Source organism: Capricornis sumatraensis, chromosome 3, assembly GCF_032405125.1.
Source record: "Capricornis sumatraensis isolate serow.1 chromosome 3, serow.2, whole genome shotgun sequence".
NCBI lineage: Eukaryota > Metazoa > Chordata > Mammalia > Artiodactyla > Bovidae > Capricornis > Capricornis sumatraensis.
Window position 1 is genome coordinate 8,359,429 of NC_091071.1, and position 24,729 is coordinate 8,384,157.

The 24,729-nt window shown below is 50.1% G+C and overlaps 2 protein-coding genes across 5 annotated transcripts; one reads left to right on the forward strand and one right to left on the reverse strand.

Moving 5' to 3' along the window:
- Nucleotides 1-19,072, forward strand: POM121C (POM121 transmembrane nucleoporin C). 3 transcript variants are annotated; one of them, XM_068969590.1, is made up of 13 exons: nt 1-566; nt 1,484-1,699; nt 1,991-2,149; nt 3,752-3,832; nt 5,697-5,871; nt 9,611-9,702; nt 10,804-10,877; nt 11,525-11,649; nt 11,764-11,866; nt 12,095-12,271; nt 13,858-15,513; nt 16,501-16,623; nt 16,933-19,072. In XM_068969590.1, exons 1-13 carry the CDS (start codon nt 1-3, stop codon nt 17,028-17,030), a joined length of 3,645 nt encoding a protein of 1,214 aa, XP_068825691.1. In that variant the 3' UTR covers nt 17,031-19,072. The 3 variants fall into 3 exon arrangements, with proteins under 3 accessions (XP_068825691.1, XP_068825692.1, XP_068825693.1); XM_068969591.1 differs by lacking the exon at nt 12,095-12,271; XM_068969592.1 differs by lacking the exons at nt 9,611-9,702; nt 10,804-10,877; nt 11,525-11,649.
- On the reverse strand, nt 18,539-24,373 carry NSUN5 (NOP2/Sun RNA methyltransferase 5). Of its 2 annotated transcripts, XM_068969593.1 has the most exons (10): nt 24,273-24,373; nt 24,052-24,174; nt 23,001-23,175; nt 22,799-22,907; nt 20,830-20,968; nt 20,623-20,738; nt 20,080-20,258; nt 19,694-19,904; nt 19,478-19,618; nt 18,539-19,402 (listed from the first exon to the last, which is right to left on the reverse strand). In XM_068969593.1, exons 1-10 carry the CDS (start codon nt 24,363-24,365, stop codon nt 19,300-19,302), a joined length of 1,389 nt encoding a protein of 462 aa, XP_068825694.1. In that variant the 5' UTR covers nt 24,366-24,373; the 3' UTR covers nt 18,539-19,299. The 2 variants fall into 2 exon arrangements, with proteins under 2 accessions (XP_068825694.1, XP_068825695.1); XM_068969594.1 differs by having other exon boundaries at nt 19,295-19,618; nt 23,001-23,061.
- Nucleotides 24,374-24,729: the final 356 nt, after the last annotated feature.

Here is a 24,729-nt window from a genome sequence, read left to right on the forward strand (position 1 = left end):
ATGTCTCCGGCGGCTGTGGCGGCTGGAGGAGGCAACCGACGGCGGCCGATAGCGAGTGTCAGGGAGGGCCGCGGCTGGGGCTGGGGCCGGCCGGCCGGGGCGGTGCTTCTCGGCCTGTCGCTGCTCGGCCTCGTGCTGTACCTGGTGCCGGCGGCGGCTGCGCTGGCCTGGCTTGCTGTGGGGGCTACTGCGGCCTGGTGGGGACTGAGCCGCGAGCCCCGAGGTTCGCGCGCGCTCTCCTCGCTCTTTTGGAACGCGCGGCGTCGGCGAACACTGCTCGCCTCGCCTCCTGCCAAATCGGCAGCAAATGGAAATCTCCTAGAGCCGCGGAGCCCGCTCGAAGGACCCGACCCCGCTGAACTGCTCCTCATGGGCAGTTACCTGGGCAAGCCCGGCCCTCCGCAGCCTGCCCCCGCCCCGGAGCCTAGGGACGTGCGGGAGAGGCCGGGCCGCCGCCCTCCCGTCCGCACCGCGTCCCCGGCTCAGTCGGCGCATACCCAGCGTGTTCAAGTTCACCCCTCCCTCCCCACTTCTCTTCTCCGACCCTCCAGGAGGCCTTCCTACCGGTAAGATAACCCTGATCTTACCCACAGCCTCTCCTCTGTCGCCTGGCTTTGAGTTGAGGACTTGACTTTTAAATCCGATTTTCTTTTCCATTAAGTCCAAAGTGGATTTTGTGTTGTTTTGTCCTCTTAATCACCCTGATGCGTGTCTACCGACTCCTGTCCGCCTTTACCCTTTGGATTGAGATGTAATGCCACAGCGGTTCCCTTCCTTTCAGTTCTTAAAACCATATGAATTTTCATGCAGTATAGATTTAGCAGAATACTTGATAAACAATTAACTCTCCCTGTTTCTCGTGAAAATATATTTATCTTTCAAGTGTAGTTAAAAAATAATTTGTTAGATCCATCTCCACCCCCCACCTCTCCCACTCCACCCCACCCCCACTGGTTTAGACCACTAATTGAAATTCTGTGGTTTAGCCAAGCTCAAAGAGGTGGTGTTCCCAGGAAACATCTCTTTGATCAATAAAACTTGATAAAGATGATCCACGAGAATACAAAAATTTGATGAAAATACTAGTCATGAAAAGTACATTTAGTTGAGAAGAGGAACATTTAGGTGTTTAAAATGTTTGAGTATATATCACTGACATCACATAAAAGATTGAAGCATCTTGAAAAGTTCCTCCCTGCACATATTGTCCCACACTTTTCTTCCATTGTAATTTACTTGTGTGGGTAAGGTTTTCAATTTCCCTCTCAAATTGTTGGAAGTCCATTGTAGGCACAGCTGTTATGCACCTGTCACTTTCTGCCCTTAGATGAAATGAGGGAAAGTTGCCATAAAAATACTGTGTGTTTTATGTTGCCTAAAAAGTTTAGAGCGTCTAAAAAATATCTGAACCAACATGGTTCTTCAATCATTTAAATTTTCTGACGTTTCTTCAAGCTTCTTTGGTATCTTGCATTCTCCACAGGGACTGTGGGACTTTATCACATCGGTTTGTAGTAACACCTCGAAGGCGATATCCAATCCAGCAGGCCCAGTATTCCTTGCTGGGGGTACTTCCCACAGTATGCTGGAATGGTTGTCACAAGAAGACCGTGCTGTCTCCTCGTAATTCCAAAATGGTGTGCAGCCCAGTGACAGTGAGGATTGCGCCTCCAGATAGCAAACTGACTCGTTCTCCATTGTGAGTATTGTCGAATGTCTGTATTTCCTTTATTCTTTTTCGGTTCTCTGACAAAGCAGAAAGAGAAATAGCTGCTTATTTGAATGAGAAATCCCAAATTCTAGTAATTGAACCATCTTTTGGTTTCGTTTGCCTTAGACTGTATCTTTGATTGCCTAGGGTGATTTCTGTGAGTGTATAAAATTATATTTTTGCTTACTGGTTAGCTCCTGATGTCCCGTGACTGAAGTCTGTGCTGTGTGGCTTGGTAATTAGAATACCTTGATGTTGGAATCTTGTCTTTCATTGCAGACCAGAACAGATTATCAACTCAACACTGTCTTCACCATCAACTAGTGCCCCAGATCCATGTGCAAAGGAGACTGTACTGAACGCCCTCAAAGAGAGAAAGAAAAGGACAGTGGAGGAGGAAGACCAAGTATTTGCTGATGGCCAGGAAAATAAAAGAAGGTAACAGGACCAACAGAGTAATTAACAGGCCTCTCCCATGGGCTCCCAGGTTTTGTTGAAATATAGGGTCACTCTCCAGAGATACACAAGCCAGCTGCAGTTTGTGACCCTTAGTAGATTCCCTTCTGTGGTTTTCATAGAAGTGGTTGATAATAAGGTCTTAAATTAGTGCTGTTCATTTTCTGAGACATGTGTTAGATAAATTTTGTAGTTTGCTTTTTGTGTAAGTACTAGAGATAAGCCGGCAACTATAAGCCAGGTTAACCTTGTACTTTTGATACAAACCAGTTAAACTTTATTTTTGAGAGAGCATGCTTAAAGTCTTCCCCTCAGAGTCTCCTGGTGTTTAATTATTTGGGTAACCACCAATTTCACTGTTGTAATTGTGCTGAGGGGAATGCTTGGCAAACAGAAGTGAGGACGAGAGTATGGTAGATATGTCAGTAAGGAAACTAAAACCACTTTCATTATTTGCTTTTCTGTATGGATGATGCAATAAACAGTCTATCAAGGCTTTAACAGGGTTTGCAAGGAGTCAGTTAAGGATTCCAGTCGTTTTTTTAGTTCAGTAAATGGAGCACCCACTATATGTCAGAGCCTATTCCAGGTACAGTGGATAGAGCTCTGAATAAGACAGAGTCTTCACGGGTTTGAGAGAGACCAGAGAAAAAGGATAATAAAAATAAACAAGGTAATCATAGATTATAAACATGTAGAGATAAACAGTAATATAACAGAGGGCAATGAAAAGGGGGCTTCTTTATATACGGTGGTCAAAGAAGTGTTCTCTGAGGAGACAGCAGCCTCACACTAAAAAATCATTGGCCCCATTACCTAGACAAGATTGTTCATATCCTACAGGGTAAAAATTGGTTAGCTTCGATACTGCAGATAACAAAATTGAGTAGGGAAACATTAATGCTAGTGTATTTATGTCATAGAAAGATCAAGTAATGATGACTAGAGATAAATATGATTGGCATGTGAGCAGTTTGACCTAATGTCAACTAGCTAAGCAGGAGTGGCAGGGGGTGAGGAGGTGTGGAGGTAGGAGAAGAAATATCTTTATGGTTCACCTAGGTTTCTCATGTTCTCCAGGGTGGTAATTTTTCTTGATCCTAGTGAGCCTGTACTTGAGGATTCTATATTATCTTTCCCATGATAGGAATAAGTGATAATTATGTGCACCATGCAAAGCCCTTCTATGTGATAGGTCAAGTTTTTCTTGAACAGACTTGCCATATTAACCTGTAGAGCACCGCAGAAGTGTGGGTTGACCCGTAAAGTGTTGTTTTTGTTTTTAATTTGGTTATGGTAGGATGGTAAATTTGTGATTCTGATACTTCGGTGAGAAATTAGCAAATAATTGAAACAACTTAATAGTTCAAAAGGTCTTGAAATATTTTCATACTTTCCTTACTGCCCTAAATCTTAGGATAAATTTAACTTTTGGAATCTTTGTGGTTGAAGCATCCCTCTTCTTGTCTCGCAGGGAACCTGTGCTCCATGGAAATAGTATAAAGTCTCGAGAATATGGGAATATGATTTGGGGCCGGGAGAGAAGTAATCTCGTCTAACTGAGAGTGTTTTGATTTGTCGTAGGCGCCATGACAGCAGCGGGAGCGGACACTCCGCGTTTGAGCCCCTGGTGGCCAATGGAGCCCCTGCTGCTTTTGTGCCCAAGTAAGTGGAAATCTGTGCATGAGATGTACACTGTTTGGAAAAGGGGCTTTATCAGAATTAATTGTCCCGTTGGCTTTCTTCTTTGCTTTTGTATTGCTTTATTAATTCAGGTTCACATCTTTGAAATCAGAGAGGAACTTTTGAGTAGCTTGCCACAATTATCATCTTCTAATTCCTTTTAATATTCTTTCACTAATATGGACAAAATATGCTAAAGCTAGGAGGGTTTATAAATATATTTAATAACCAGGTGTATGAACAGACACAAGGTTGGTGCAATGGATAAAAGGTGACAATATGAAATTAAGATAAAATATTACATCTCTACATTTGAGTTTAAATACATTTGAGGAGGAATTGATCCGCTTAATCTGAGCTAGTAGTATAGTATGGCTGCCCAAAAAAGCTAATGTGCTCCTGTCTGTGCTGATAGAACAGAAACTGACATGAGGCTGGTTAGTGATAGTCCTGCTTCTCTAACTTCTGCTTGGATTGTCAGTGGAGTGTGTTTGGTTTGGTGTACTACACTGTAAGAGAGGATGTGCACCAAAATCTTATGGGGTGGTGGTGGGCGGAGCAGTTTGAAGGTGTATAAATACTAGCCCAGAGATAAACAATCTCAAGGAGAATAAGGAAGTTTGGATATTGGTGGCTCAGATGGTAAAGCGTCTGCCTACAATGCGGGAGACCGGGTTCAATCCCTGGGTTGGGAAGATCTCCTGGAGAAGGAAATGGCAACCCACTCCAGTATTCTTGCCTGGAAAATCCCATGGACAGAGGAACCTGGTAGGCTATTGTTCATGGGGTCACAAAGAGTCAGACACAACTGAGCAACTTCACTTTCACTTTAACTTCACTCCAAAAAAATGGGAGGACTGTTAGGTCAAAAAAGAAAAACAACTTGCTCAGCACAACTCCAAGTAGTATCCATTGGTGAGTGTATCCAAGTTAGAGGGAAAAGCATTTTCATCCAATATAAGAATAAATTGGTCTGTGGTTTGGTATCATAACAGAGATTGAATGGCTCTTCTATAGGAAAGAGGTATAGGGATTCTGTTTAGTTGAAAGTTTAGAAAAGATAGTTAATTCCTCTTAACTCTGATGTTTTTTTTAAAACAGTTTTATCGGATTATAATTGGCGAATAATAAGCTGCCTGTTTAAAGTATATAGTTTGATAAGTTGTGACGTGCATACAGCTGTGAAACCATCACGACAGTCAAGATAATGAACATATTGTCACTTCCAAAAATTTTCCTGTGTCCCTTAGTAATACCTCCTTTCAGCTTGCCGCGATCTCCAGGTGTCCGCTGATTGTTTTGTCACTATAGGTTCAGTTCAGTTCAGTTCAGTTCAGTCGCTCAGTCATGTCTGACTCTTTGCGACCCCATGGATCACAGCACGCCAGGCCTCCCTGTCCATCACCAACTCCCGGACTTCACTCAGACTCACGTCCATCGAGTCAATGATGCCATCCAGCCATCTCATCCTCTGTTGTCCCCTTCTCCTTCTGCCCCCAATCCCTCCCAGCATCAGAGTCTTTTCCAGTGAGTTAGCTCTTCTCATGAGGTGGCCAAAGTACTGGAGTTTCAGCTTTAGCATCATTCCTTCCAAAGAAATCCCAGGGCTAATCTAGGTTAGTGTGCATCTTCTAGAATGTTAGCCAGTGGACTCACACTTTTGATTTTTAAAACATTTGACTTTCTTTTCCTGGCTGTCAGATATATTTAGCCAAATTGTTATTAATTAAGAGCATTTTTTTTTTTACTGGTTTTTTTTTTTAAAGAAAGATGCTATGTCCATGGACAGAACCTTAAAAGGATGTCTTTAATAATGCATCTAACTATCTTCTCCCCTTCTTCTTAGGCCTGGGTCTCTGAAGAGAGGTCTTAATTCACAGAACTCAGATGATCACCTGAATAAGAGATCCCGCACCTCTTCTGTGAGCTCCCTGACAGGCAGCACGTACACAGGTGGTATCCCCAGCTCCAGCCGCAATGCCATCACCAGTTCCTACAGTTCCACACGTGGTCTCTCTCAGGTACATTCATCTTGTGCTGTGGGAGACATGGGTTCCCAGCACTAATTAATCGATCAGCCAGTGTTCACTCCCACCCTCTACCGTCAGATAGTGGTATTACCACTAACAGATACAAACACTTGAGTGATAACTACAGACCAGTGGAGCAGAATAGAGAGCTCTAAAAGTAGAGCAGTCATGTGTGGAAACTTGATACAAGACAGAGCCATTACTGCAGATACATGGGCAAGAGGTGCATAGCTCAGCGACTGACATTCATTTCATCAACAGGTAGATCAAGTAGTCCAGGTTGCATTGGATCAAGAAACTTATCCTCTGCCCCTGCTGCTGAGTCACTTCAGTCGTGTCCGACTCTGTGTGACCCCATAGATGGCATCCCACCAGGCTCCCCCATCCTTGGGATGCTCCAGGCAAGAACACTGGAGTGGGTTGCTATTTCCTTCTCCAGTGCATGAAAGTGAAAAGTGAAAGGGAAGTCGCTCAGTCATGTCCGACCCTCAGTGACCCCATGGACTGCAGCTTTCCAGGCTCCTCCATCCATGGGATTTTTCAGGCAAGAGTACTGGAGTGGGGTGCCATCGCATTGAGAATTTGATGAGATTTTTAAAATGTTGTCATTCTCTTTTTTAGAAAGAGAATGTAGTAGATAGCCTAGGGAACAGAGCAAGCTTTGCTACCACACAGATACACAGATGTGGGTTCCAGTCTTGGCTCTGACAGTAGCTCTGGGGCTTTGGGCTAATCACTTAAACTATTTCTCATTTCTGAAGGATTATTGTAAAGACTGAAGGTAGTGTTTGAAAAGTACCCATTTCAGTGCCTGTTTAATACTCTAGTAGCTAAGTAAAAATAAAGCTTGTGTGGAGGAAGATTTTCAAGGGGAGAAAAATTTTGAGTTAAGTTATACAGAAGGCTCTTAGAGTAATATAGATGAAAGATGAAGGTCTCAGTTGTAGGAATGCTAGAAGGATACAACCTTTGCCTTGAGCACTTTCTCTGGGCTAGACCCTGTACTAACCAAGCACTTTACATAGATTTCCTCATTTAATCATGACAGCAGGCATATTAAGTATACACTCATCCCTATTTTAAGAATCTTATGTCAGATTTCAAATGTACACAAAAAGAAAATGCCATGATGGACCTCTGTGTAGCTTTACTAGTTAACAGCATTTTGTCAATCATGTTCCATCAACCTCTGCCCCCCATTTGTTTTGCTGTTATGTTTTAAAGTAAATTGAGGACTTCCCTGGTAGTCCAGTGGTTAAGAATTTGCCTGCCAATGCAGGGGACATGGGTTCAATCCCTGGTTTGGGAAGATTCCACATGCTGCAGGGCAACAAGTCCATACGCCACAGTTAATGAGCCCCGCTCTCGAGCCCGCCAGCCACAACTAGAGAAGTCACCACAAGGAGACGCCTGTGCGCTGCAACAAGAGAAAGTCCTTGCATAGCAGCAAAGACCCAGCACAGCCAAAAATAAACAAAAATAAAGAAAAAGTTTAAAATAAAAAACAATGAACTGCAAACATGTCATTTCAGCTATAGGTCCTTCCGTATATTTTTAGATTTTTTTTCACATGAATAAGTATGATACCATTATTCCTCTTAAATTATTTATAATAACTTTAATATTAGCTAATATCACTTCATATCTAAATTGCACTTATTACCATAAACTGTCTTATTGCAGTTACACTGTTTGAATCAGGGACTAAAAATCAATTCATGACATTTGGTTCATATTTCTCTTAGGCTCTTTTAATCTATACTACTATTGTTACTACTGTTTTTTTTCTTCATGCTTTTGAAAAAAGATGATTTTGTTCTGTAGGATTTCCCACATTTTGGATTAAGTTTGCATCATCATGGTATCATTTTAACTTATACACTATCCCCTGTTTCCTGAGGCTTGATTACATTTAAGTTCAGTTAATTTGGCAGAATATTGCACAGGTGGTACTGTGTACTTTGAATTTTTTTTTTTTTTTTTTTTTTTGGTACTGTGTACTGTGGGTTAGGGCTTCCCAGGTGGCTCAGTGCTAAAGAATCTGCCTGTCAATGCAGGATACCCCAGAGACGTGGGTTCAATCCCTGGGTCAGGGAGATCCTTTGGAGGAGGAGATGGCAGCCCACTCCAGTGTTCTTGCTTGGAATATCCCATGAAAAGAGGAGCCTGGTGGGCTACAGTCCAGGGGGTCACAAAGAGTCAGAGATGACTGACCAACCACTCACACACATACTTTGGATTGCATCTTGTCAGGAATAGATGAAGTCTGGTTGTTTCTTTTTAATGTTAGTCAGTGGGGATTGCCACTTTAATCTGTTTTAGAAGGTTTAGCAGGTTGCAAAATGGGGATTTCCTTGGTTGTCCAATGGTTAGGACTCGGTGTTTTCACTGCTGGGCCCCCAGTTTGATCCCCGGTAGGGGAACTAAGATCCAGCAACCCTTGTGGCATGGCCAAAGAAAGAACAAGAAAAATGGGCTTCTCATGCATTGCTGGTTGGGAGCGTCGGTTGGTACCCTTCCCTGCAGGGCAGGGTGGCAGTGTTACCAACAGTAGAGATGCACATGCCCTTTGATCCAGCAGGTTTGCTTTGAGGAATTAACCCTACACATACGTCAGAGACATACACGAGGATGCTGGTTGTGCCATTGTTTTAATAGTGGGAGCTTGGAAGCAGTGTAAGCATGCCTTTTTCGGAGACTGGTTGAATAACTTATAGTATTTCTGCAAGTTGAAATACTACGTAACTGTTAAAAAGAATAGGGCAGTTTTAATAGGTACTGATGTAAATGATCTCAAAGTGTAGTTTTAAAAATGCATAGTGCAGAGCTGTGTATAGTGTCCTCTGTTCATCCTGAGATTTCTTTCATCTTTTGATGTGTGTAGAATAACTTTGACAGGATGTATTAGAAACTGGTAATAACTGTTGAGATAGGAAGGAAATTTTTTACTGTGTACTTGCTGGAATATATTTTATATTTTGGCCACGGTGGGCCTTCGTTGTTTGTGGGCTTTCTCTAGTTGCAGTAAGCAGGGGTTGCTCTTCATTGCTTCTCATTGCAGTGGCTTCTCTTATTGCAGAGCACAGGCTCCAAGGTGCACAGGCTTCGGCAGTTGTAACACTTGGGCTCAGTAGTTGTGGTGCACAGGCTAGTTGCTTCACAGCATGTGGGATCTTCAGGGACCAGGGATCAAACCGGTGTCCCTTGCGTCGCAAGGCATATTCTTAATCACTGGACCACGAGGGAAGTTCCCAGACTACCTTTGATATCAGGGAACACCACTTGGTGAGAAGACAGATGTATGGATAATTCTCATATAATGATAAATACCACTAATGTTACAGAAGTCATAAATGTCATGGTAATGTATTTTTAAAAATAAAGTTAATGAAGTAAAACTGAAAATTTAATGAGACCAAAACTAAACTAGTTTACTAGGTTATCTTCATTGGAACAGTTTCTTAATTGACTTTTATTGTTTCCATAGATAATATGGAGTAAATATGTATGTCTTAGCTCTAAACTGTGAAGTGATTGTGACATCTTTTATAACATATGCCAAAAGTACATTCTTCCATTCTACTTTTATTAGTTAGCATGCCATTAGTTCTTCAGACTTTTTCTTAGTTACTTAAAAGGAGATGTTATATGCAGTGATGAACAGAAGTTTATCAAAGGTCAAATGATAGACTATCAACCAGGGTCAATCTTACTTGTGTTTGACTTTTAGCTGTGGAAGAGGAGTGGTCCCAGTTCATCTCCATTCTCTAGCCCAGCCTCATCCCGCTCCCAGACACCAGAGAGGCCAGCAAAGAAAGTCAGGTAAGGTGATCAGGTCCATCTAGTCAAGGCTATGGGTTTCCCAGTAGTCATGTATGGGTGTGAGAGTTGGACTGTGAAGAAAGCTGAGTGCTGAAGAACTGATGCTTTTGAACTGTGGTGTTGGAGAAGACTCTTGAGAGTCCTTTGGACTGCAAGGAGATCCAACCAGTCCATCCTAAAGGAGATCAGTCCTGGGTGTTCATTGGAAGGACTGATACTGAAGCTGAAACTTCAATACTTGGGCCACCTGATGCGAAGAGTTGACTCATTGGAAAAGACCCTGATGCTGGGAAATGTTGAGGGCAGGAGGAGAAGGGGACGACAGAGGATGAGATGGTTGGATGGTTCACCAACTCGACGGACTTGAGTTTGGCTAAACTCTGGGAAGTGGTGATGGACAGGGAGGCCTGGTGTGCTGCAGTCCATGAGGTCGCAAAGAGTTGGACACAACTGAGCAACTGAACTGAATCCATTATTAATTGCTGCATGGATTAATGAGAGGGGCAGGAAAGGAGGGACATTTACTTGGCTCCTGGGTTTTCCTCAGCTCTGATTTGGAGGACTGAAGAATCAGCATGTAGACGACAGTGAACTGCCCACCTGAGTCGCTCTCATCTCTCCCCATTCTTTTGTTCCCAGCTGTAGAGACCGCGGGCTCTCTCCCCCACACTGTAGCATGAGTGGTGGGGGTGCAGGAGTAGAGACTGCACAGAACAGGGCAGACAGAGTGAATGATGTCAGTGGGCAGCAGACTTCACATTCTGGACTCCAGCGGACCCTCTGGGCACCTGCGGTCAACTGTAGGGATCAGGCCTGTGACTAGAGCTTTTAGGAACTTGGTGGGCTGTAAGTAAGGTTTTGAAAAGTGTTGATTTGTGGTGGTTTTTTAAGACAAAGGTTTCTCCATGGCTTCCATAAACTGCCTCCATTCATTTCTATTGGGATTTTCTTTTGGCTTCTATTTTTTTTTTGTCCTGGCCTACTGAGGTCCTAAATCATGGTGGTTCTAGACTAGTTGGTAGGCAAGCAGGTACAGGAAGTTATCCAGTACTTTCTGTCAGCAAGTCTTTCTAAACTTAATTGTGCCTTTTTCTCCTGCAGAGAAGAGGAGCTTTCTCATCATTCTAGCTCTTCAGCTCCGTTGGTAACAGACAAGGAGTCCCCGGGAGAAAAGGGTAAGTTGATGAGTGCACTAGAGCAGCTGTTGGTGGAAGTATCCAGCACTGCCTTGTGAAGGGCCTGGTGGGCACAGAGAAGGATGCTTCTGTCTTTCAGAGGTTTATAGTCAGGTAAGGGAGAAAGGTGACTCAGAGAAATACAGTAGAATACGTGATGACAGTAGGCTATGGATAAGTTTAGGTTGAGGTATCTGTGAGCAGTCCAGATGACTGTTGTCCAGTAAGCAGTTTTCTGGGCTTCCCTGGTGGCTCAGTGGTGAAGAATCCACCTGCTAATACAGGAGACACAGGTTTGATCCATGGGTCGGGAAGGTCTGGAGAAGGAAATGGCAACCCACCCTAGTATTCTTGCCTGAAAAACCCCATGGACAGAGGACCCTGGCAGGCTACAGTCCAGAGAGTTGCAAAGAGTTGGACATGACTGAACAACAGCAGAAGTAGTTGGATACTTTGATTTGGAGCAATTCTCCCTTTATATCCTCTTGACTGTTGGAAATAATCTAGCAAACACCATCCAAGAGCCCAAATCATGGAAAATAGAATCTTTCAGAGATACCCAATGAAAATTCAGTGTTAAAAACAGGAGATAGATAACCTGTCCATTTCTGGCAGAGAAAAAGAAAATTCTTTCTTTCTTTCTTTAGTTGCCGATCCAACCACGTGGAAGAAGCAGAACTCATGGAATTCCCCATCAACACCTGGCAGCTCCGGGCAGCGTAAACGGAAGGTTCAACTGCTGCCCTCTAGGCGAGGAGACCAGCTGACCTTGGTATGGTCCTGTCCCTCTACTTCTGCCCACCCCAGCTTAGCTCTACCTTAAGAAGGCTAAATACAGGATTCTTACAGTTTCTCCTGATTGACAACTTCTTTTTCTCTTTGGTAGCCTCCACCTCCCCAGCTTGGTTATTCGATCACTGCTGAGGACTTGGACTTGGAAAAGAAAGCTTCGTTACAATGGTTTAACAAGGTCTTAGAGGATAAGACTGGTAAGGAATATAAATCAGTTGCACACTCCAGAGAGGCTTTGTATCCTTGGGTTTTATTTTGGTCTTTCTCATGTGGGAAATCCATTTGGGCCCTCAGTGGAATCTGGAGAACGGTGAGCATTGAAGGGAGACCTTTGTGAGTTGTACCGAGGCCCCGAACTTCCCATGCTCCATGATCTGCAACTGGAAAGAGTTCCCAAACAGTGTCATCTTTTCTTTCATCCCTAGACGCTGCCTCGACCTCTGTTACCGAGGCCCCACCTGCCAGTCAGTCTTCCTTCACTTTGACCCTGCCTGCCGCTGGGACTGCTTCATCCCCAACCTCCCTCCAAGCCCCCAGCGCTAACACCCTGTTGGAGAGCTTGAAGAAGATGCAGAATTCCCCGGGGCTACCTTCCCTCCCTGGTGAGTGGGAGAGCTTACTTTGTTTTGTTTGTTTTTTGGCCGCACCACACAGCTTGTAGGATCTTAGTCCCCTGACCAGGCATCAAACCCAGAGACCGCTGCAGTGGAAGCGTGGAGTCCTAGCTACTGGACTGCCAGCGAGTTCCCAGGAGAGCTTCTTCGGCGCGTGTAATGACATCAGCTTTTGTTTAGGTAGAAGTAAAAGCTCCAGGACTTCGCTGGTGGTATATGGGTAAGAAGAGTCTACCTGCCAGTGCAGGGGACTCAGGGTTTTTTTTTTTTTAATTATTTTAATTGGAGGCTAATTACTTTACGATATTGTGGTGGTTTTTGCCGTACATTGACATGAATCAGCCACGGGTGTACATGTGAGGGGACTCAGATTTGATCCCTGGTCTGGGATGATTCCACATACTGCAGGGCAGCTAAGCCCACATGCTCTAGGACCTGTGAGCCACAGCTACTGAATCTTGGTTGCCTGGAGCCCCTGGTTCACAACAAAAGAAGCCACCACAGTGAGAAGCCCACGCACCACAACCAGAGAGTAGCCCCCGCTCACGGCCACTAGAGAAAGCCCATGCGCAGCAGCAAGGCCCAACACAGCCAAGTCATTCAACAAAAAAAGTTTTTTAAGAAGTAAAAGCACTATGCTCATCAATTCCTGGAAATTGTTCCAAAGGTTGACCCTGTTCTAGCTCCTCTAACCAGAGCTGGTGCAGCCTTAAGAGCTTTAGAAGCTGTCATCAGTTTTAGGGAAGGGCTGCAACACTCAGAGGCAGCTGCAACACTGCTGAGGGAGGCAGCTTAGTTTTGGTCGCCAAGTGGCTCTTGATTTGAAACCCAGTCCCTCAGCTCCTCTGAGCCTTGTTTGTCGTCATCTGTAAGATGAGAAAATAACGCTGACCTTGTGAGGTGTCCCGGAAGTGTCAGTGATCACATGGTTAGGATGTCTTATCCCACACTTAGACTACGGTCAGAAGGTAACATTACTCTTCTCGAAGTTTCCAGGGTCTGCTGCTGTTCAGCCTTCCTGGCACTGCATATACACACTCTCCTCTGCTGCGCTTTATCGTGTCGTAAAATGTGTCAGGCATCCAGATGGCTCAGAGACCATCTCCTCATTCACGGTTGTGTGCTCTCTACTTGCACCTTGTGGGTCAGTATAGCACAGTGCGTCTCTGTTAGCTGTGTAAGGTGTATCTAGATTATTGACTGGACTTAAGTTCAGGTGATTGGCATTTTCTTTGTTTCTATATGTGTTATCCCCAGCGGGGCCCACGTTTTATCCTCTTCTGAAATCTTTCTTATGATCTGTGAAGGGTAGAGATAACGAACACTGGCCTATTTTCAGGAATGAACACTTTTTAAAAGTTCTGTGACATGGATTTAGTCGTAATTGTTGACTGTTGAATCCCGAGCACTGTGCTGGGCTTTGAGCACCATCACATCTGAAGTATTCCAGATTTGCCTTCTCCACTTTCTTTCTCCACAGAGCCTGCTGGAGTGACCACCCCCTGTGGCCGATTCGCCACACCGTCACATCTGCAGTATTCCAGATTTGCTTTCTCCACTTTCTTTCTCCACAGAGCCTGCTGCAGTGACCACTACTGTGGCCGATTCACCCCCAAAGACACCCAGTCCTCTGGCCTCTCTGAGCTCCTCACAGTCAGGAGCACTTCCAGCCACCTCCTCCGACTCCAGATCCACCACTGCTCTCTTGGGGCTGACCCGGGCTTCTTCCCCAGGACCCGTCACCGATGCCGCCAAGTCCCCTCCGGCCCCTTCAGCTGAGACATCCACCAAATCTCAGGCCCTGTCCACCCCGCCTCCCAGCCCCAAGCAGAGCATCCTGTTTGGAATGCTGAGCACCCCAGCTGCTAACCCTCCTGCCTCTGTAGCCCCTGCTATGTCTTCAGCATCGCCCATGTTCAGGCCCATTTTTGTGGCCCCCCTGAAAAGCGAGAGTGGGGACCCCTTGCCCTCTAGCCCTTCCACGGTCACGGCTGTAGCATCTTCTAGCTCGGCCCTCCCCACGACTACCAGCAGCACAGGCCCCGCTTTCAAGCCAATCTTTAGCAGTGTGGGGCCACCCACATCTGTGCCCGGGCTAACTCCCTTCTTCAAGCAAACAGCTACTCTGGCCACTACCACGAGTGCCCCTCTCTTCACCGGCCAGGCCACTGCCGCCTCCACAGTGACTTCCGTGGCCACAGCCAGCACCTCCACAGACCCTGCTCCGAAGCCCTCGTTCAGCTTCGGTGTGAGCAGTGTGCCCAGCACCGCTGCTTCCGCCTCCCAGCCCTTCCTCTTTGGGGCTCCCCCGACTTCCGGTGCCAGCTCCACCCCAGCTGGGGGCTCCATATTCCAATTTGGCAAGCCTCCCGCCATGCCCACCTCCACATCAGTCACCACCTTTGGCCAGTCGCTTCCCAGTGCCCCTCAGACAGCCCCCAGCAGCAGCAGCAGCAGCAGCAGCAGCAGCAGCAGCACTGGCTTCAGCGGTTTTGGCAGCAGCCTCAGCACCTCCGCTCCAGCCACCACCGGCCAGCCCACGCTGACGTTCAGCAGCACCGCCACCCCAGCCTTCAACATTCCCTTTGCCTCGGGCACCAAGCCCACTCTCCCATCCTACCCGGGCGCCAACCCCCAGCCCACCTTCGGGGCTGCCGAGGGGCAGCCGCAGGGGGCTACCAAGCCGGCTCTCGTGCCCAGCTTTGGCAGCTCTTTCACTTTTGGAAACTCTGCAGCCCCAACCCCGACTGCGACCCCAGCGCCGACCCCAGCCCAGCCAGCGTTTGGCGGCACCGCTCAGCCGGTGTTTGGCAGTCTGAAAGCCACACCCTCTGCCTTCGGCACCTCCACCAGCACCCGGCCAGCCTTTGGCAGCACCACAGCTGTTTTCTCGTTTGGTGCGGCCACCACCTCTGGCTTTGGCGCTACCACCCAGACTACCAGCAGCGGGACCAGCGGCTCAGTGTTCGGCGGTACAACACCGTCGCCCTTCATGTTTGGGGGACCAGCCACCCCGGCTGGGAGTGGGGCCTTCGGGATGAGTGTGGCCACCCCGGGCACCAGCGCTGCCTCTGGAGCATTTGGCTTCGGGGCAGGACAGAGTGGGACCACTGGCAGCACAGCGCCTTTTGGGGGAGGCTTGAGTCAAAACAGCTTGGGCACACCCAACCAGACCACATCCTTTGCCTTCAGTGTGACCAGCACACCGGACAGCAAACCTGTGTTTGGAGGTACGATCCCGAGTTGACTTGGCCCACGGGGCAGTGTCCACTTGTTGGAGCTTTATATAGGGGTAGTGAGGAGACGGGCGTTAAATGTGTCAATACACTATCAGTTTCTTGGTAAGATCTGTGATTACTGAGTGCAGAGGAATGCCTTTCTGAGAAAGTAACACACTTACTCTCTGAGACTGTGACGAGAAGGGTTTGGGGTGTGGGTGGAGGCGGGTGTGAGAGGGCCCCGCAGGACCTCCCGAGTAGTTGCTTCGTAGGCGGGGAGATGGTATAGGCTCACAGGCAGTGTCACACACTCTGTGGTTGTGAGTGAGGCCTGTCAGCACTGTTGTTCCCAGCCATGTTCAGTTGTGAGATGTAGGCCTACATTAAGTGGTAGCTGGTGAAGCCAGCCTGTTGAATCTGAAGCAAGTACAGTGGGAGGGGCGGTGGGCAGGTGTTCTGGGGGGCTGAGGGGAGGGGAGGTCTGGAGCAGTGGTGGTGACGGGTGGGAGGGGAGGGAAAGCCTGAGTGGCAGAAATCTGCCTTCCACCCCCGCCAACGCCCCCCAGCCAGCCGCCTCCTACGTGAGGGAAGGCAGGGCTGAAGGGACGGCAGGACTGGGTGGGGAGTCCCAGGGGACCCTCAGGGCGGAGAGGGGAGGACAAGCGAACGAGGAGAGACGCAGCGCATCTAGTCCTGACGGGGGCGCAGGTCGTCGGGCTCCGGCTGAAGGCAGAGGTCCACTGAGTCGGCCCCTGTGCTGGGTTTGTTGGCTGAGGCAATGCAGGGGCCCTGCTCCTTAGGTGGCCAAAAGCCAGCCCTGCCGTGGCACCGCTGGTGGCTGGGAGGCTCGCCCGGGGTAGCGGGTGTGAAGGTCAGTGGGGGGACCCAGAGCCCAGGCGTCCTGCGGGAAGGCCCTGCCAGGAGCCGGGCTCCCTCGAGGCTCCTCCCCCACTGCCTCCCAGCCTGGTCCCTACAGCTCTCTCTCTCTCTCCATCCTAGGCACCTCCACGCCCACCTTCGGTCAGAGCACCCCAGCCCCTGGGGTGGGAGCAGCTGGCAGCAGCCTCTCCTTTGGGGCATCCTCAACACCTGCCCAAGGCTTTGTCGGAGTCGGACCTTTTGGTAAGTGGCCAGTGTGACCTCGTCTCCTCTCTGAAGAGGGGTGGGGTGGGCTGGCAGCATCCAGCTGTCCAAGGCCCATCCAGGAGTCCAGCACCACCCACGTTTGGAGTTGGGCAACTGACCATTCGGAAGCCAGGTGAAAATGCTGGTCCAGGCCTTGTTCCCAGACTGTCTGTGGTCTTGTGATTTTGCATTTTTAACCAGCACCTCTCCCAGAGGGATTGCCGTTATCCAATGCCCACTGACAGCATTTAGAGAAGTGCTCCTGGGTCCCAGCCGCCCTGATGAGATCTTGTTGAATCTTTCCAGGATCGACAGCCCCTTCCTTTTCCATTGGTGCGGGATCCAAGACCCCAGGGGCTCGACAGCGGCTACAGGCCCGGAGGCAGCACACCCGCAAGAAATAGCCTTCGTCCCTCACCCAGCCCCCCACCACCCCTTGCCCAAATCCAGACCTCGGCACCTGCTAGGAAGAGCCTCTGATCCTTCTGGTTCCGCCACGCAGACCAACCCCAGGCCTCTGGCTTCAGCCCGCAGGGAGGTAGTGGCAGCGCCAGGGGCTGTTTCCCTCTCTCAGGAAGCAGAAGCCCCAGGTCGGGGGGGTCATGGGGGGAGGGATGTGGCAGGGCAGAAGCTGTTACCTTACTTGAACAGTTGAACTGGTGAAGCTGGAGAGAACTAAAGAAACATCTGTACATACTGTCCACTTCCTTCCCCAACGCTCGTGTAGTGTGTGAGCTCAGGCAGGCAGCCCGCTGCCCACCTCCTCCCCAACAGCCATCTTGGCCGGAGGCCAGCAGGTCAAGCCCTGCTGCCTGCATCTCTGTGCACTTGATGGGTTGGGGTGGACCGTCCCCGAAGCCGCACCGGGCTTGGCTTGGCTGTACAAGTGGCTTTCCCCCTCCAGTCCCATGAGGGGACTGTTTCCCCACTTCTTGCTGCTTCATCCCTCACCGGTTCCTTGCAGGGTCAATTCCTTTTAAAATGATCCTGAGTCTAGCTTTGCCTTGGAGACCCCAGCGGGTGCAGCTCCTGCTATTCCACTTCCTCCTGCCAAGTCCGAGCCGACCTTTCACCCCCAACCCGCTCTGCCAGTTTGGCCCCTCAAAGCTTGGTGGCTCAAGACTGTTAGCCTGGCAGACCCAGGGGTGGTACCTCCCTCGGGAGAGGGAAGCTCTTGGCACAGGCAGGACACACCGCACACACACAGCCGCCCCACCCCGCTGCTTTCAGCTGCCTGCTCACCCACCGTCCCCATTGGCCTCCCGGGCCCGTCTGCCTCTGCGGGATCGTCTGTTTAAAGCTTTGTCCTGTGTTACTTTGTCTGATGCTCATGTCTGTTGCTCTTTGAATCGAGTTTGGAGGAAGAATTGAATTGTGTGAGTGGCGGCATGTTGGTAGTGCCGGACTTAACTGTTGCTCAAGTTTCTGGGGCCTCGCTCATCGAGTGTGGGAAGTGGCACCACTCTGTGGCTCCAAGTGCCAAGTCTTGAATTCTCACATGGTGTTTCGACTTTAAAGGGCTGGCAGCCCAGGAGGACGGGGCCATGGGGAAGGGCTTCTGCCCTATGCTCGCTCTTTCCCACCTACCTGACCTCAGTGTCTGTAGTATGTGGTAGAAACCCTAAATTAACGAACCACTTTTTAAAATTGCCGTCTTCCTCCCTTCCTTCCCTTCCCTTCTCCCTTTGTTCCCAACCCAAGCCCCTTACCCCAGGCCCATGAGCCTTGCTGCCATGCCCATCCTCTTTGGGAGAAGTATGAATGCGTGTGTCTAAATTAAAAGAAAAAAAATATTTAAACATTTTTTAACAATAAAAATTTATTTTTGTATTTAAGCTAAATTGCCTTTTAAATTCCTTCAAGCTTGGTTCATTGAGGTGGTTCAGTATAAATGCTATTTGACTAGAGATTAGTTGTGTAGAGTTAAGTTATGCCTGTGTGAAGAAGAGGCTCAGGTGCTGTCCCGGCAGCATTCCTGAGGGACTTGAGCTCCTTCTGGAAACAGAAAAATGTAATTCTTATTTTATGAATAATGTGACGTAGGTGTAACTAGTCCCCTCCCCTTTGTGACTGAGGGTGAATGGTTCGTGGCGGGGGACACGCCTCCACACCCCGAGAGCTCTGTTGCATGTGGAGCTGGGTGGGGGCCTGAGTCCCGGGTACCTGCTCGGATGGGAGGGAGCGGGCACGGGTCTAGAAATCAGGCTGCTGCCTATACCTCACGGAAGGTAGACCCTCGGCTCGATTACCTCAGCTCCACAGGCAGGACAGCTGGTCCAGGAGCCCCCGCCCTAAGTGTGAGTGCGTGAATGTGGGTGTGGGCACGTACGTGCACTGGACAGGGACGGGAGGCTGGGACTTTCCACTATAAACAAAGACTGAATTCCTGTGAGTCCAGTTGGGATTTTTAGTATGAATGTGAGATTTTTCTTCTTGCTTATGTCATTAAGAATAAAAAAACTGTGATCTATCGTAGACTATGTCCTGCGTTTATTTTTGTGAGCAGCAGTGCGTCTCACCCACAAAAGCACAGCCCAGGGAAGGGACCCAAAGCAGAGGAGTGTCCCGTCTCTCTCCAGCTGGAGGAACGGGGTTCCTGGTCTTCTTCCTCCAGCCATAACCAGACTGCCACCTGGGGCCGAGGCCCTGAGAGGCGTCGGCGCTCTACGCCCGCTAAGTGCCAGGGGTAGCCGCCGCTTTCCGCCGCCTCTTCTTCCCCTTTGGGGCTGGGCTGGGCGTCAGCTCTGAGGCTGCCGCTTCAGCCTGTGAAACAGAGCTAGAAGAAAAGTAAAGGGGGTGAGATGTGCCCCAGTCCTCCAGCCTCTTCCAGGTAGGCCCCCCGGTCACTCACCTCGGCACCTCTACCCGTTCAAGCACCGCGATGAAGAAGCCACCGGTGAGCGTGGTCTCGGGGGAGGCCCGGAGGCAGTGTTCAGCGCCTGGAAAGGCGCCGAGGCCTCGGTGCGGCCAGGAGGGGAGGACGGCAGCCAGCCTGCAGGCAGGCGTTGGGATGGGCTTCTAGGTCAGAGGCAGCCCCCTCCCCAAGGCCCTGGTGGACACCTACTACCTGAAGGCCCCCAGGCTCTGCTGCAGGGCGGCGCACACCACGTCTTCATTCTCTTCCTGGCAGACGGAGCACGTGGAGTAGACGAGGCGTCGCAGGGCGGGGAACCTGAGTGCGTGGCTCAGCGCCCGCTGCTGGAAGGCAGCCAGTGCTCGCAGGCGCTCTGGGCTCGGCATGCCAGCCTTGGGCTCCTCCAGCTGTCTGCTGGGCATCCCTAGGGAAGAGTGCTTTCAGCACAGCCAGCCTGGAAGAGCAGGTCCCGCTTCCAGGAGAGCACGTCTGCCACGGGTCACAGGAACCAAACCTCAGGCCGGGACAACCGACCACCCCTCACGCCCCAAGGTTGCCCTGGGTCCGTGAGCCCTGGGCCGTGCTCCCCGCCATCTCACCAGAGCCGCTACAGGAGGGATCCAGCAAGATGTACTGGACCTGACAGTAACGCTGGTCTGAGGGCGAGACCGTCAGGAAGTCCTGCTCGGCCAGCTCGCAGCAGGAGACCCCCGCCCGGGCCAGCAGGGTAGCCATAGACGCCAGTCGCTTGGCATCCTGGTCAAAGGCAAAGATCTTCCTAGGGAGGAGGGCAGAGTTGAAGTGAACTGAGAACTTAATGGAGCACGTAAGAGCCCACAGCTCTGACACAGTAACACGTACGTGAAGTCAGGACACACAGACTATTTAAATGTCTTTAACTTCTAAAAAGCTCAGTGGTCAGAAATAGCTGGCCTGGGCTCTGTGCTCCGAGGGCTCAGGGACTCATCTCACACCTGCCGCCCACTGGGAAGCTTAGGGAGCTGCCCTAGGTCCAGAAGGGAACACTGAAAGGCAAGGCCTCCTTTCGGCCTGCAGGACTTCCTGGAATAAGTGTTCCTTATCTCTTCCTACAAAGTACGGGATCAGATCCCACCCCACTCCTGTCTGACCATGGCACTCACCCTTGGTTCTTGAGAAGAGCAGCCAGGTGACTGGTCTTATTGCCTGGGGCAGCACATGCATCGATGACGTGGGACCCTGGGGGCGGAGCCAGCAGCATGGCCGGGAGACAACTTGCCTGGCGGCGCAGAGCACAGGGGCTGGGTGAACGGAGGCCCCAGGCTGACCACCCCCCACCTGCTTCCCCCCTTTCCACCCATCCTCCCTACCTTGTCTTGCAGGATGAGGTGACCGGCTTGGTACAGCGGATGGTCATGCAGATCTGTCTGGGCAGGAAACACAAGCAACTCTGGCAGCAAGGGATCCAGGAGAAAACACTTCCCTTTGAGGGCCCTGATGTCATCGAGGCTGCCAGGGAATACGAACTGCTTATTCCACATTTTATGCCTCCCTCCATGCCAGGTACCAGCCAGGCACTTCACACGTCACCTGACTGCTTACTGGTGTGACAAAAGCTTAAAACTGCTGTGAGTATATTAACACGCTGATAAGACAGAGGCAACAGTTCAGAGAATGGGGTTCTCAGGCAAGACTCTGTGTCCAGAAGATGCCAGAGGTGGAGGCATGGGCACCTCAGCCTCTGTACTTCTCGAAAACGGTAGGTATTAAATGACGTGCAAACCTCGTAGGAAAAGATTTCGCACACATTAGGCTCGCAACAGCCAGTACTATCAGAACATAACCCTGTGGGGAAAGGCCTGGTACAGGGAGGTGAGTACTGAGTCGATTCCTGATGGATGAATTAGTACCCAGAGGAGCTGAAGTGAAAACTTTGTTCACTAAACTATGGAAAAGCACTGTCCATTCACTTGCCCCATGTAGAAAACATCAGAGAATAACAACTCAGATGAGAAAGCTAACAAGCAGTGGAGAGAAAAAGTGAGTCACTCAGCCGTGACTGACTCTTTGAGACCCCCTGGACTGTAGCCCACCAGGCTCCCCTGTCCATGGAATTCTCCAGGCAAGAATACTGGAGTGGGAAGCCATTCCCTTCTCCAGGGGATCTTCCCAACTCAGGGATCAAACCCAGGCCTCCCACATTGCAGGCACATTCTTGACCGTCTGAGCCACCAGGGAAGCCTGACAAGTAGCTGGCATCCAAACCAACACACAGCCATCCTCCACCACCCTGGTATCTAAGCGACACGCTGCAGGCCGACAGGGAGACATCTGCAACAGATAAGGGCGATGGAGGGAGAGGACGCCGCTTCCCAGAGCGGTGAGGGGACAGAACAGGAGGCAGGAGCAGGGGCGGGGCGGCCACGGAGCAGCAAGCACCGCGGGAACACAGGTGCACAGCAGACGCGCCTGGAAGGGGCAGGGAGGCACAGCCCAGCGGAGGGCCAAGGGTTTTCAGTGAGGGAGTAAAGCGTCAGATCTGCGTTCAGAACTTTCTGCAGCCGACACAGAGAGGACGAGTGTGACAGCAAAGTCTGGACGTGGGGAGGCCGGCTGAGGGTTCTCGTGCCAGCCACGACAGGATATGATGCTGAAACCTAGGCAGTGTCCAGAAGGAGAGACTCTAAAGGCAGAGCAGTGAACGCCCAGACAGACAGGAGGGAAGCGTGTACAATGACTCAGTTTCGACTTTGACCAAATGGGTGCGCAATAGTGACATCTGTTAAAACAGGGAATGCACAAGATGCCAAGTTTAGGGATGCCAGGATGTAAAGTAATCGATGTGTGATATACCACAAACAGGACAAAAATCACATAACCATCTCAACAGATGCAGAAAAGGCATTTGAAAAAAATCAGCATCCACTCATGATAAAAATTCTCATCAAACTTGGTACTGAAGGAACATATAGCAACATAATAAGGTCTGTATATGACAAACCCACAGCTCACATCACACTCAATGGGGAAAGGCTGAAAGTTCTTCCTCTAAAATCAGGCACAAAACAAGGACAGCTACTCCAGTCACTTCTATTTAATACAGCATTCCATGCTCAGTCGCGTCTGACTCTCTGTGACCCCCATTGACTGCAGCCCGCCAAACTGCTCTGTCCAAGGGATTTTCCAGGCAAGAATACTGGAGTAGTTTGCCATTTCCTCCTCCAGGGGATCTTCCTGATCCAAGCTTTGAACCTGCATCCCCTGCACTGGTAGGCTGATTCTTAACCACTGAGCCACCTGGGAAGCCCATTCCATGCTCAGGTAGGGTTCTAAACTCACCCAGAAGCCCGACCCTGGTAGGAGAAACCTTGTCTCTTAAAATAATCAATGGCATCTTCAGCGCAGGTCTTCAAAGTGTTCACTCGCACAAATCGAGGCACCTGGGAGGCTAGGAAGCAATCAGCAGTGAGTGAGCAGGAACCGGGCCCTCTCCTGAGGGCCTGATGGCTATCCCCCATCTCCACAACACCTCCCAGCTCACCTGAGCCACGCTTGGATCCCACTTCCAACAGGTCCTCGTTCCGGCTCACACCTTGACGAACCTTGAGCCGCGCCAACTCAGCCTTCAGCCTGGCCTGGTGCCGCTCCAGCAGAGGTTTCCATCGTCCCCCACGCCCTCTAAAGCCTCTTCCCAGCAGTAAGTCATATACTAGCACCTGGGATGGAAAAAAGAGGCAAGAAAACCTTGAGTATGAAGATGCTGGAACTCCACAGTGCTGGAACTGGAAAAACAGACCACTTATCAAGATAGTAATGGGTAAAAGTGAGCTACCCTGTTCAAGATCACACAAGAAATTAACAGACAGGTACACGATTTGAACCTGGTACCCGGCTTCCCAGTCCCGAACCCCTTCCCCATGCTTCTCACCAGGAAAAGCTCTGGATCTGAACCCTCCTCGTCAACATCACCTTTTTGTTTTACCTAAACAGCGCCTGCTGCGCTTATCAACACTTTGGTCTTGTTTCTTTCACACAAGGCTCAAAGTTAAAGCATGTGCTCTGCTGCTAAGTCGCTTCAGTCCTGTCTGACTCTGTGCGACCCCACAGACGGCAGCCCACCAGGCTCCCCCGTCCCTAAGATTCTCCAGGCAAGAACACTAGAGTGGGTTGCCATTTCCTTCTCCAGTGCGTGAAAGTGAAGTCGCTCGGTCGTGTCCGACTCTTCGCGACCCCATGGACTGCAGCCCACCAGGCTCCTCCGTCCATGGGATTTTCCAGGCGAGAGTACTGGAGTGGGGTGCCATTGCCTTCGCCTAAAGTATGTGCACCTCCTCTCAATTCATAAACCAGTGAGGGGCTGCGCCTCCTCATTTCGGAGGAGCGACTTGCTAGCATCACACAGTGAACGGCGACGGAGCAGACACGCTAAGGTTAGGAGGGGCTCACCCTCCTGTTGGAGATAGAAATGGCAACCCACTCCAGTATTCTTACCTGGAGAATCCTGTGGACAGAGGAGCCTGGTGGGCTGCTGTCCATGGGGTCGCAGAGAGTCGGACACGACTGAAGCGACTTAGCATGCACCCTTCTGTTACCTTGGCTAGGTGCGGCCGCAGCTTCTTCTCGGCTCGCAGGAGGCCGGCGTTGGCGATCACGGCGTCCAGCACGGCGGAGTAACGCTGCGTTTCGCACACCAGCGCGTACAGCTGCTTCACGTTCTGCGCTCGGCCGAGAAGACCCAGGTGAGACGTGGGCCGGGCCGAGCTAGCCCCCTGCCGGGGCCCCCCTCCCGGGCACGAACCCCGAACCCTGCTACCTTGAAGTTGCTGGCGTACACCAGCCCCTTGAGCGAACCCTGGCGGCTCTCCACGCCGGCCAGCACGGCCGCCGCCGCCGAGTACACCGCCATACTCCGTGCCCGCGCGCGCGCCTTTACGGCTCTGTCGCGAAGCGCGCGCGGCTCCGCACCGCCCCCACCTGACTTCCGGGATCAAAGGGCACGGGTGTTCCGGACCCGGAAGTCCCCGTACCCATTCAGGTGGTCCCAGGGCGTGTGACAGTTCACACTCCTGTAAGGGCCTGGAGGCTGACGCAGAGAACCCGGCTGACCACTTCTTCGCAGCTCTTTGCGTTTTTCTTTCAATCCTTGCCGATATCACAGGCAAACAATGAGATTTTATTGATGTTTTAATTTCTGTGATTGAGGTTAAACATTTTCCCGTTATTGGTCGTTTGTATTTCTTCTATTATGACATGTAGATGTCTTTGGCTAA

What these genes read in the sequence shown, in the direction of transcription:
- NSUN5 (XM_068969593.1), bottom strand. Translation starts at nt 24,365, where the DNA reads ATGGCGGTGTACTCGGCGGCGGCGGCCGTGCTGGCCGGCGTGGAGAGC. An exon ending in TGTACGCCAGCAACTTCAAG is followed by an intron (nt 24,175 to 24,272) that starts GTAGCAGGGTTC and finishes GGCCGAGCGCAG; the next exon opens with AACGTGAAGCAGCTGTACGC. An exon ending in GCTCTTCTCAAGAACCAAGG is followed by an intron (nt 20,259 to 20,622) that starts GTGAGTGCCATG and finishes CCTCCTCCCTAG; the next exon opens with GAAGATCTTTGCCTTTGACC.
- POM121C (XM_068969590.1), top strand. Translation starts at nt 1, where the DNA reads ATGTCTCCGGCGGCTGTGGCGGCTGGAGGAGGCAACCGACGGCGGCCG. An exon ending in CCACACGTGGTCTCTCTCAG is followed by an intron (nt 5,872 to 9,610) that starts GTACATTCATCT and finishes TTTGACTTTTAG; the next exon opens with CTGTGGAAGAGGAGTGGTCC. An exon ending in GGTCTTAGAGGATAAGACTG is followed by an intron (nt 11,867 to 12,094) that starts GTAAGGAATATA and finishes TTTCATCCCTAG; the next exon opens with ACGCTGCCTCGACCTCTGTT.